Source organism: Calidris pugnax, unplaced genomic scaffold, assembly GCF_001431845.1.
Source record: "Calidris pugnax isolate Ruff unplaced genomic scaffold, ASM143184v1 scaffold20, whole genome shotgun sequence".
NCBI lineage: Eukaryota > Metazoa > Chordata > Aves > Charadriiformes > Scolopacidae > Calidris > Calidris pugnax.
In genome coordinates, this window is record NW_015094510.1 from 32,147,796 (window position 1) to 32,160,623 (window position 12,828).

At 35.4% G+C, this 12,828-nt stretch overlaps 1 protein-coding gene across 3 annotated transcripts in view; it reads right to left on the reverse strand.

Annotated features, from left to right (window-relative positions):
• Positions 1 to 12,828, reverse strand: part of CNTN5 (contactin 5) — a 680,570-nt gene that overhangs the window by 199,679 nt on the left and 468,063 nt on the right. For all 3 annotated transcript variants that reach the window (XM_014966120.1, XM_014966118.1, XM_014966119.1), the window contains exon 7: positions 3,213 to 3,308. In XM_014966120.1, the coding sequence (XP_014821606.1) occupies positions 3,213 to 3,308 (96 nt within the window). The remainder of the gene's footprint in view (positions 1 to 3,212; positions 3,309 to 12,828) is intronic.

Consider the following 12,828-nt stretch of genomic DNA (forward strand, 5'->3'; position numbering starts at 1 on the left):
GGTCCAGGAAAAGCAGGAGGTAAGAATCTGCTGGTGCCTGGTTGTCATACGGGCCTTGCACAAAATCCTTTTGGTTGAATGTATTTTCCTTCACCATTTTGAAAGAGGGCATAGTGTCTCTCCCAAAAAACTCCCTCATTTTTCTGCATAGATATTTCTCAGTAAAGATGACAATAACTTAACAAACTAATTTATTAAAACCAAGAAATAATTCTCTTATCTGAATCTGCACTGCAAATATTCTGAATATATTTCAAGTGCACTTCTTTTTTTGTGTGTCTTATTCCTCTGTAAAATATTTGGACAACAATCTAATGAAAACCTACGTGAATAATCTATATATATCACAACTTTGTATTTGTTTGTTTGTTTATTGCATTCCGTCTTGATAATATATCACAGCATTATAAACAGAAATCAAGTCTGTATACATATGAAATCTGTTTTCTGATTAGATTCTTGTCAAAAGAAATTAGTGTAGTATTTTTTCAGTCAGTGGTGCTTTGTAAAGACTTTCAGATTTTTCCAAAATTGAGGTCTGTAAGAATGCAATGCAGGAATTATTCAATCAAAAGTATTTACTTTTGAAAACATGTTAATAAACCTGTATCTCTTTTCATAAAGTATTCTTTCACTAAGAAATCTTTTTTTTTTCCCACAATGATATTGTCATTTTCTAAGAAGGCTCAATCCTGAAATTCTTAGGGTAGTTTATAAGGAGTTATTGACTTCAGAGATTGAGGAATAGGCTTCTGTTGAAGGATGGACTGCTTACAAGGTTGTGGAGAATGATTAGGTTTGATATTGTATTATCGGTTTATCTCCCGGGATAAGTAAGTGAAAATTATTTCTAAAGGTGCTGATCAATATGAACAAATCAATATAGTGGAGCTTGTGGTGTTCATCCACAAAAAATTCTCTGTCATCAAAAACACCCCCATAACTCATGGTCTTGTTAATGTTAGATGTTCACACATTTCAAACATGCTTTAAATAGTCTTTACTTTAGATATATCCACTACAATAGCTTAGCACTCACTTGAAAGTTTTTCTCCCAGGTGATTTTAAGGGTCAAAATTTCTTAGAACTATTTAGAATACAATACCATCCCAGCAAATCAGACACAGAAACTAAAATGGAGTATTCAGAAACTGAATGCTTAAAAAAAAAATTTAAAAATGTATTGTAGATGTTTTTGCACACAAATCATTGAAGTTCCTCTGCTCTTCAAACCAGTTTTGTGACTGGAGAAGTTTCGGATTTGCCGCATAATTTCAGAATTGATTTCACACACTTCCCCCTTAAAGTTCTGCTTCTGTCCAAAACAATTTTTCACAAACTGACTCTGCTCTAGTAGTCATCTTTCATTAATTTCTTGTACCTTATTGCCAGAGCTTCCTGGGATGATTTATTGTTCAAACATCACCAGGTGTGCAATTTTTGGAAGGCACATGGAGGTAGCTCTCCCCTTTCCCAGGAGACTCCAGCCTCTGTACTACATCCTCCAGTCCCATTGCAGTACCACAGTGACTTACAGGTCCTGAGTATTTTCTGCAGGTGAGTAGCTGGAGGGAAATTGCATTTGATTCTGCATTACATGGCAAACAAAGGGGAGTCCAAGTCCCCTTCCCATTCACATGAGGTTGTGTTTACATCTGCATATCTATGCAATTTTTCAGCTTTCAGTGATCTCCTCTACACTGCAGAACCTTTCTTGGCATATCTATGGTGATAAAATTATGCCAACAAGGTCTCAAAATATTTTTCTAGAAGCAATTTTCCTGCTGACATAGCATGCCAGTGCTCAAACAATATAAACTAAACCAACTGAACGCTGCCTGTGAGCACAGCAGTTTCCACAGGAGGGGTTTTGCTGGCCCACTGATGAAAATGAAAGACACCAGTTTTTCACCTTCAAAGGCAATGTGTGTGCTACAGTAGAACATTGCAATGGAATCTGTCTAAATATAAGTTTAAAAGCAAATTTTATGGAAAAAAATATAAACAGTCTGATGACAGATAAAGTGCATTTTGTGGAATGACAGCTGTTACAAGGTATATGACTACTTCACTATTGATGCCCATTTATCCTTACGCTCTCAGTTTGTTTGAGGAAATCTAATTCAGCTGTGGTGTTGAAACTGTCTCTCACTTTTTCTGCCTACGTCTTTTCTCTCTCAGTTTACTTATCATAATCAAGTCTTAACATCCTGCAATCAATTTCGTCACATAGAGGCTGTAGTGTCAAACTCAGAAATAGACTACAAAAGCAACCATAACAAGAGAATGTATTCAGAAGAAAGAGAAGCAGAGAGATGGCCAGAAGATAACAAGCGTTAATTGCATTGATAATTGTAATACAGTAATAACAATCATTCCAGAATGATAGAAAAGGAACACATATCTCTAACAGAAAGTCAGAGGAGATTTTCTTTTCTGCAGCTCTTCCATCTGCGATGTGACTGTTTTCCAGGGCTTAGATTTGGAGGAAGAAAAAATCGCCTTAGTACAGACCTCATTCCCTGAAGAGTAAATGGATAGGCTATGCTGCATCTATTGAAAAACAAGATATTCTCTCTAGCATCGTGTCTCCAGGTGTTATGTGATATGCAAATATAAAGACGTGCTTAGCTATCTGCAGAAATTGCAGGAGTGCTAATTTAAAAAGCAAAAATGTAACCCCTCTGGAATATCTACATTTTCATTTGGGAATCCACAGGCATTGCATGGGATTTATATTTCTGACTTCTAGTAATGATATTGTTGTACTGGAAACTAAGCTATACAGCGAGAGGAAGCAACCAAAACCATGGCTGTCCTACTGAAAACTAAAGACAATTTGTATTCAACAACAGTACCTCAACACTGGCATTTGGAACAATTTCTGAAAGGTTCTAAACTCTAAAAGAAATCTTCAGTGACCTCAAGGCAGCATATTTACCACTGGTGGCATGGAAACTATTGTTGTTACATTCAAGTCTTATACTGGGAATAAGACAATCTTGTAACAGAAATGTTGCTGTTATTCAGTGGCATTTGCAGTATATGAGCTTTAATTACTCCTTTGGTACTCCCCAAACTGTCAGCAGAACGGCGGATGTTTCATTTTTTAATATCTACAACGAAATACATGTTGTATCTAGAATACTGAACATCCAATAATGAACCAACTATAAAGGACCAGCATGCATACACACTGCAGCCAACTGTACCTGGTGAATGAAGTGGAGGGGAGCACATCAGAACAACTCCTTGACCTTCACGTACAGAGACAGCACTTCTTGTCCGACCACTAAAATTCCCCAGATCTATCAAAAGAACAGAGCATTTTAGTTACATACCAAAGATTTTAAATTTTGTGGCTACTGTGACCTAAATTTTATTTCCTCTTGTAAAGCTGACAGTTCATGGTTTCATACCTTAATCTATAGTAGGAGGGCCTTTAAAAATAAATCTATTTTCATGACAAAAAATTCCATGTTGCATCAGCACTTTATTACTCTTTTTAGTGCACTTGGGTACAGTATCAAAGGAAAAGCAGCAGACAATATATATACCATTTACAAAAACATTTAATAGTGCTTTTATTTCTTTTTGTCATATCCTCTTTGTTTTTTTTCATCCATAGAAGCAATTCATACAAAGTGAAAAAAGGAAATAAAATTGGAGAGAACACCTTGGCTAACATCCAGACTGATCAAGGCAAAGAGAACTGCAACATGGGTACACAAAGATATATTTGAAAAGGACCAGAAGCTTCAGCAGGTGTTAAATGAGGTGCTGAAATATGAAAAGATGGGGCCAGCGGGAGCATCTTTCAGTGGCATTCAGCAACCTATAGCCATACCTCTGCATTTCTGCATACAGAGCTAGGTGCTGGTATGAGCCAAACAACACCAGACAGTTTGAATAGGTTGAGAAGAATTATTACGTTCTTAACTGCACTCAGTTGACAGTTGTCTGTCAGATGCTGAAGCTCCACATCTTGCTCCGTGCCTCATAGTGCATGAAACTGAAGTTCAATGATTTTCAAAGGTAATAAAGTTGATCTTTGATAGATTTCATAATGGGGATTAAGTACACTTTTTTAAGTAGAAAGAGATGTATAGTCTTTCCAAATGCTTTTTCACATTTCTAACAGATGTCTTGGGCATAGGCAGAGGCCTAAAATATAAGTGCATCTAAATTCATGCTGTCTTTGACCAAAATAAGTCAGTGCTCTGATTTCAATAATAGATATTGTGTTTGAACAGAGGATGGGTGGGTGGGCTTCAGTAAATAATAGGGCAATATTCCCAAATGATGCAAAATTTTGCTATGCAAGAAATGAAATTAAATGAAATGAAATACTGCATTTTAAAATAAGCGCACTTAAACGTGCCACCTAATGAATGTTACCTGATAGTACATCCTGTAGAAATGTAGTTGTTATTAATTTATGTCTAGAAAGTAGTGGGCTGGTGTATCCCTGCATAAACAGTTGCTTTGGATGGGAGAGCAGTTTGCAATTAAAAGTCTTAGTTAAGAATCCCTGGATTTCAATGTGACTTGGAGTTTACAACTTTATGTATGTTTGTGTTAAGTCCAGTATTTTTTCTAAAAGAAAACTGATATATCAACCAATAATGTCTGCAGCCTACTAAGAAACCAATGTTTAGCTTTCATTTTAATGTGGAATTTACGAATATAATAATCTTTTTTAATGCATTATTGCTGAGTTCTTGTAAAAATAGTGTATGTCCTTAAAGCTTTTTTTCAAGGTCAATTTTTCAGGCAAGAATGACACTAACTTACCATAAGATTGTTCTTGTAGCCTTCCTTCTAAAGAAAATATGATTAATCTTCTCTGTATGGGTGTCCTAAAACATTCAGTTTGATTTACTCCTCAAATGCCTTCAAAGATCCAGACTGCATGCACAAACAAACCTCAGTGAATTTAAAATGTGGACAGAACTTGAACTGATGTGCCATGGCTTCAACATGTTTTGGGAAGATGCTCTGAAACCAGAACAGCTGCTCTGTAAGAAATACAAAGGCCATTGCTCTGTGTGTAGGAACAGATATTATCATAGTAGTACCTGCTTCCCCAGCACTTGGAAGAAAAATGGAAGGTATGTTGCAAATATCAGAAAAAGAGTTTTAATACTACTGACTCCCTGAAACCCATACTGCAAGTCTGTCTTATGCACTATAAAACAAGAATTTTTATTTTTTTAAAACATTTGGGTCAGGGAATCAAATAGATGAATAAATTAAAATAATGTGAGTTGAATAGTAAAAATTCATAGCAGTGTAAGAAGAGATTCTCTGCAATTTTTAAAGAGTGGGACAAGAAAGCAATCTTTTCTACTTCCAAAAAAAGTCTCTGAGATGTGTTTTCACAGACTGTTCCTCCAATTTCTTGTAAGCCTGAAAATAATTAATCAGAATTTTCAGATTTTTTTTTAAATTAAAAACTCCAGTGTCTTGACTTAAAATCCAAACTCAATGTGAAATATTAAATTATTTTAAAAATAACTTTCATTTGGGGAATTTTTTTTTGAAACTTATAATTTATGTATTTCTTTTGGGGGATAAAATATTTTAATATTAATGTTGAATCCTGTGGCTATGTGTTTTCATCCTTTATACTAATCTTTTACTACCCACAATATACAGCCTGGAAGCCTGTCAACACAAAAAAAAGGGAAATTTGTGGCATCTAAATTGTAACCTCTATAGGCAGAAGTAAAATTTTTGAAGTTTTTTGCTAATTTTTTTCCTCAGGTGAATAAATTTATTTTCCAATTAGCGATAGCAACCCTAGGATTTTTTCCCATTTCCTGTCTTGTACATGCACCATGAGAGATAAATATTCTTTTTCTTTTCTCCAAATGAAAAACAAAGGTCTTTTTTATTTAAAAATAAAAGTACTATGTGTGACTCAAGTTTCTATTTGTTCAAACCAACTAATTTTAAATTAAAGAAGGAACTAAAGAAGGAAGGTAAGAAGGCTTTGAATTTCAACTCTTTTCAGCTATCTGTTCGTCTGAATTGCATTTCTTTTTAGCTTATGTGAAAAAAAAGGATTAACAAGTACAAATGCAGGGATTTAGATGTAAAACAAATAAATGTAGGAAAGCTTAAAAGAAAGGAAAGGTGAAGGATCATGCTTGCTGTTCCCCCACATTAAAATAACAAGTCCAATATGGAAGAATTAACTGAAAGGGAAATATAATTAATTTCCTGTAAATCCCAACCATTTTATATCTAGGCATATTGAAAAAAGAAAAAAGATAGCTACTAAAAAAGTATTCAAAACCCCATAATTTTACTTGAGAAACTCTGAAAAAATAGATAATAAAAGAAAGAATAGACAGAATGCTGCTTTAGAGGTAGGTGCTGTAATATCTCCCACAGCAGTGCTGGCTATCGGTTCAGCTTCCTTGCTGCAGTATAAACTTGTACCATGTGACATGCCAGACAGCCCCACACAGAATGAGTCAATCCTTCATATTATTATGATGTACATATTTCATTGATAAGAAAATGACTTTTTGTGCTCCATAGGTATTTATCTTCTGCCCTGAAAGATTAGATTTATTTATGCTTATCTCAGTGCTAGCAGCAAAGATGATAACACCTACTGTATTATTTTCAAAGCAGTTCCTGGGGTTTGGGCTACATGACTTTCATACTCTTTAACAGGAGGCATAGCCTTGACCAGTTTGAAAATGTGAAGTTGTGTCAGTTACCATTTCTAATGTAACCATAGTGTTAGCAAGATCTATGCAAAAAATGCAGAGAACGTTTAGGATGGAGTGTGTGTGGCAGGAGCAGCACAATTGCCTTTACTACTAAAAGAATATTCAATTCAACAAATATTATACCATGTCTCTAAAGAACAACCGGTGACGCAGAAGTGTTCTCCACTATGAAAGGAAAACAGTAGAGAAATTCCAGAGCTAGTGAAGATGCAAGACATTAAATCCAATGGATTTGCCATAATGCTGACTGGATGTGCCACTTGCACTTCAGGTATAATTAGCTCAGTGTAGTATTTGATCTCTCACAGAAGTTGCAAACTTGGGAAGCATTCAGATTTCTGATCCAAAGCAGTTTGTGGGCAGTATGGCTGTCTCTGCAGTGGCTATCCCCATTCTGCTGAAAGGAGCTGAAGCATGGGTTTCTCTCAACACACATATGTACGTATTGATGTGCATTGAGGAAGAATGACACTCACCACCACAAGAATATCAGTTTAAATAAGACCAAACAGACTTCTGCAGAAGGTGAAAGAAGTAATGGAAATTAAATGAGAAAAATCTCAAGGCAGTCAAAACAACAGAAAAGCTTTGCGGGGCTAGCAACAAAATGAACAACTAAATAAAGGGGGAAACATTCTGCCATTGACAGAAAGACTTGTACAAAAGTTGGAACAGTTTATACCACTTAATAGCTTTCCAATTCATCTTCATTGCAGTTTCGTTTTTAGGCATGCACAGGAGGAACTATTCATTCTCTGTGTTTGTCAGTTGGCTGCAGCTGATGGGAGCAACAACAAAGGGGCAGGTTTTTGTGACCCAGACAATGGTCCACTGATGATTGATATAAAATTAGGATCAAATTAAAAATTAAATTAAAAAATAATGAAAGATCTTGTTTTTATTTTAGGCAATTAATTACTGCTTGGTAACTTAGCATGGAAGATGTGGAAGGTTCTGTAGTTCGTTATCAGTGACTTAAACCACTCAACTTCCAAATTAGAAATAAGACTGGTGCAGGGCAACATCTTCTGCCAGCCCAATTATGTGGGTTCAAACTATTTTATGTGCAAATTTATTATGGAGTTGAGAATGGACATGGTATGATATGTATTAAAATGTTTAAAGACATATGCTGAAGATATCCAGAGATAAATATAAAACAAATTCTTTCTATTGCAGTAAAAATAGCTCTAGGCAAGGCAAAATTCTTCTGTCAGACCAAGGACAAACTTATTCATTGCATTGTCACTACAGAGATGGTAGCCTTCCTCTCCTTGTATTTGAAAGACAGGACTAAGAAATAGACCTTGAGCTGGAATTGTAGCTCTTTAAAAAAGGTAAGATTTACAGGGAAAAGAATTCCATTAAAAATATGTTTTTCAAAATTCCATTATAACCTAAAACAAAAACATGGTTTGACTGTGCACTCTAAACAATGGGCAATATAAATGTTGTGTTTAATAGCCCATAAATGCAGGCTACAGAAGAATGAAAGACAGGTATTAAAAAGAAATGACATGTATGATTGTATAGGGGACTTTTAAATTGGCTGAATTAAATACAATACTCACAGCATATCAAGAGGTCCAAGGAAATTAATAGATTGTTTTGTATTGACATACATCTGTTTTCTAGGAATACCAGATTAAATAGGTGGAGCCTTGTTATTAGCATCACTAATTGGACCCTAATAGTAACTTTTAATACTGAAGATGTTAACTAGAAAACATGTGAAAGAAAGCTCAGACAAAAAGATTTTTTCCATGACAGAAATATCCTCTCACCATGGTTAATGGGAAAAGCATACATCTCGGAACTTTTAAAAATCACATTAACATATGACTTTTAGGTGACAAAATAAGGGCAGGATTCAAATACTTTAGAATGTATCACGCTTATTATCGTTGCTGCTGTTATTATTTATTACCAGAAAGCTTTTGAATCCTTCATGGATCATCAGTCTGACATGACATGACCTGAAAAAGGTCATATTTTTTCTCAAAGATGTTACTATGCAATTACATGAGACACAAAAGAAAGAGAGACTTCAGAGAAGAAATTTTGTATTTTAAGGCTGTATGTAAGCCAGCCTGTGTCTGTACATCTGCAGAGCCACTGAAGAGTTTAAAGGATATTTACAGAAGTTTTCAGGGAGTGCCAACAAAAGATGGCAAGAAGCACAGGAGAAAGTGTAAGGACTTGAGCAACCTGCTCTAGGTGGAGGTGTCCCTGCCCATGGCAGGGGGTTTCGAACTCGATGATCTTTGAGGTCCCTTCCAACCCTAACCATTCTATGAGTCTATGATTCTATGATGACTCCTGGATGAAAATGTAAAAGATTAAGAAAAGAAGACACAAGATACTGTATTTTCTTACATCAACATCTTCCAGAATCTTTCTCAGATACTACAATGAAGCTTTTTTCTCAGGAAAAAAAAAAGAGTTATTAAGGGACCTTTGAACAATGATGATCCTTGAGCATGTTCTTGTAAAAAGAAAATAATTTTCTTTCTACCATGCTGTCAGCGTGAACTGTATATAACATATGCAGTATTGATTCATAAGACTTGAATTAAATTTTCACTAGAAAATGCAGAGGAACATTGTTTTCCAGGTCCTTAATGGCATCTTTTATATATATATATAAACTTTATATAGAATTTAATTTAATCTATTTTTAATAGAATTTATATAGAATGTACATAGATTTTATATAAAATATAAATTGACACACTTCTACAGTTTTCTCTTGATCAGCTATTAATTTTTTATATAATCTAATCATTCAGGGAAGGGTACTCCAGGAGTCTTATGTTGGGAGCTTTGAAGAATTTTTAATTTTGTTACACCCTAGTTTCAATAGAATCAATGAATACCATCAGTGTCATCAACAAAGCCTAATTCTTCCCAAGCCCAATTCTTCCCAAGCCTTGCAGAAGAAAGGGAATCTGTAGATACCAAAATTTCCCTGAACTTCAGTAGGATTTCTGCACTCATAAATCCTGAAGTACTGGATCAAAGGGAATTAGAAAAAGAAATATTTACATGCAGAGTAAAATAACAAGATTATGGTGAAAATTATAGAGATGTTATATGATTCAACTTGCCATGTTAATTGCACAATATCTGGGATGTTTGTGGTTACAGTTGTTGATGGCTAATGATTAATTAACTACAATCATTCTGTGTCTGTCAGGTTTCATCTATTCTCACAAAAATTATTTCAGTATGCTTCTCAGCTGTCTCTCATATCCGCATACTGCAATATCAAGGCAAAGCACAGGACCAGATGTAAATATTATAGTTAAGACTTTTTCATTCTTTCATTTGATTCATGATCTGTCATTTAGGAGCAACAGCTAAAACCAAACAAATAAACAACCTTAAGTAGCAAATAAAAGGAAAGATTTCCAAACACAGTTAGGCCCACACTTAATCACTGAAATAAAGTGGGTCAGTAAATGATACCATTTCCAGATCTTCTGAACAAATAGATTTTCACTTGAGAATATATGCAAAATATTTGTTTGTAAGCACATTTTGTTACATAACGTTATCTGCATCTTGAGAAACACACGTTTCTATTTGCATCCTTTTTAATAAGACTTCTTGTCACTGAGTGATATACTAACCTGTATAAATTCTGCATACATGATATTGGTAATGCTACTGTCTTACTTATTTCCTCTCCGTGCGTGGAAGTGCTTGTTCCTTTTTTCTTTTTTGCCCTTTACCCACTTTTTTTTGATTAAATTAATTCCAAACATTCAAGGATATATTAAAAACACTATTTCATTTGTTGTAACTGTCTTCAACTAGTTGTGACCTGACTTTTCCTTCCTTTAATTAGTGATTAAAGATAGTGATGTCAGTTAAAATTTTGCATGATTAAATACGAAATAACAAGCAGAGTACAGTTTCTTATTTTATGTTATCATAAGGAATTTTCAGTGACTAATCTCCACCCTATAGTTTATTGGAAAATCACTGTATATGCGTTGTGGTTCATAGGAGGCTGATTTGTAACAGTGTTCGTAGTACAGAGAAAAAAGCCTACACTTTTCTGATCACTCCGTGTGAAGAAGTCATTTAGGATAAGGTATTCTGTATTTAATTGTTCTAATTCATATTAGAGAGAAAAACATCGCTTTTATATATATATGTAATAGTTTTAGGTCCTGGTTTCTTTTCCCAAAGATAACATGTCTCCACTTCCGTATGTACAGGACAATCTTGCAAACCTTTGGTCTCAAGGATCCTTTCTCCTACATCTCTCAGGTTCCAAATCTGGCTTTGCCAAAGCTGGAATTGATCAAAAGAAATGGTTTAAAACAGTTAAGGGCTACAAAGATGATTCAAGGATTGGAGCATCTCCCTTATGAGGAGAGACTGAGAGAGCTGGGACTCTTTAGTCTGGAGAAGAGAAGGCTGAGGGGAGACCTTATCAACGCCTACAAGTATCTCAAGGGAGGGTTGAAGGAGGAGGGAGCCAGACTCTTTTCAGTGGTTCCCACTGAGAGGACGAGGGGCAACGGGCACAAGTTGGAACATAAGAGGTTCCACTCAAATATGAGGAGAAACTTCTTCACAGTGAGGGTGTCGGAACCCTGGAACAGGCTGCCCAGGGAGGTTGTGGAGTCCCCTTCTTTGGAGATTTTCAAGACCCGCCTGGATGCAGTCCTGAGTAACATGCTCTGACAAGCTCTAGGCAATCCTGCTTCAGCAGGGGAGTTGGACTAGATGATCTCTATGGTCCCTTCCAACTCTAGAAATTCAGTGAAATTCAGTGAAATTCAGTGAAATTATTCTCATCAGGGAAAGGTGGCAAAGGAATTAAGCTTTCCCAGGTTCAGAAGAGATGGCAATGAGCTCACCTAAATTAAATCTTCACAACTTTCACAGTTTCTGCATTTGAGACTTTCTTGGTTATTTTATACTAAACTGACAGAGTACCAGCATATTTCCATAACTTGTTTCATCTGACATAGTTTACAGCTCTAACTTAAGAAGAGATTAATCCTACCCAAGAACTGATTATTTCTCTTTACTAACTACAAAAGGGAGCTAGATTTACAAATTCAGGCACAGATGCTTTTAACTTCGTAGATATTTTTATTTAGTTAGATAAATCCAGGAAAGGTGATACAGACAAGGACTCTGTAGAAAATAAAAGCCCACCCTATCAGGGTCCCTGTTCTGAAGATAACAATGTAGAGATGTTTGACAATGTTTTGGTTCTTTTTTTTTTTTTTCTGCCTAAATTATATTTTGTGTAAATGGAGGCTTTGTTTCAGAATTCCAAGTTATATGTGCATGACCCAAGACTAATATATTATCTGAGAACTGCTGTTCAGATCCAAGGCTTGGAGAATGGCATGACTGTCCAGATTACAGTAACAGGTCGAGATTTGCAGACACCATTTCTGCTAGGTATGACATATCCAATTGTGACTCCTCTCTAGACAAGTCATTTCAAAGCGCTGACTTTTCACTAGACTAATGTGTATAAATGCCTCCATACTTCAGTTCTGGTCTGTCATAAAGAGAAGAAGAAGGTCATAATCTCCCAGAAATTATTTATTTCTTTTTCTCTATGAGTTGTGATGCCCAGTATGACCTACAAGTCAATTGTGACAAGATAACTAAGTGTTTGGACACATCCAAGGAGTGAATCTGGAAGACCTTGGTCTTAGCTGAATAGCTCAACTGGAAATGAAGGTCTTACAAACACAGAGTGTTTCCTCAGTAGCAGCCGGTTGTTACATGTGATCCCAGGTAATGTTTTTGATAAGGCAGTTTGTATTGGATCATGCTATTCTGCTTAATATCAAGGTGATAGGAGTCACTGCAAATCACAGGTTAGGATATGAACATGTAATTGAACAAGTAATAATCATCGAAGATAAATAAATTGTCACCAGTCAGCTGAGCTACTATAAATTACTGGCTATGTACTTTTCAATCTGTAAACTAGAACACATCAATTAAAAGCCCCGTGAAGGTGGTTTGACCATTCATTTAACGATCCAATGTGCAGCCAATGAATGGCAAACTATTTATTTATTTGTCATACCAGTAAAGT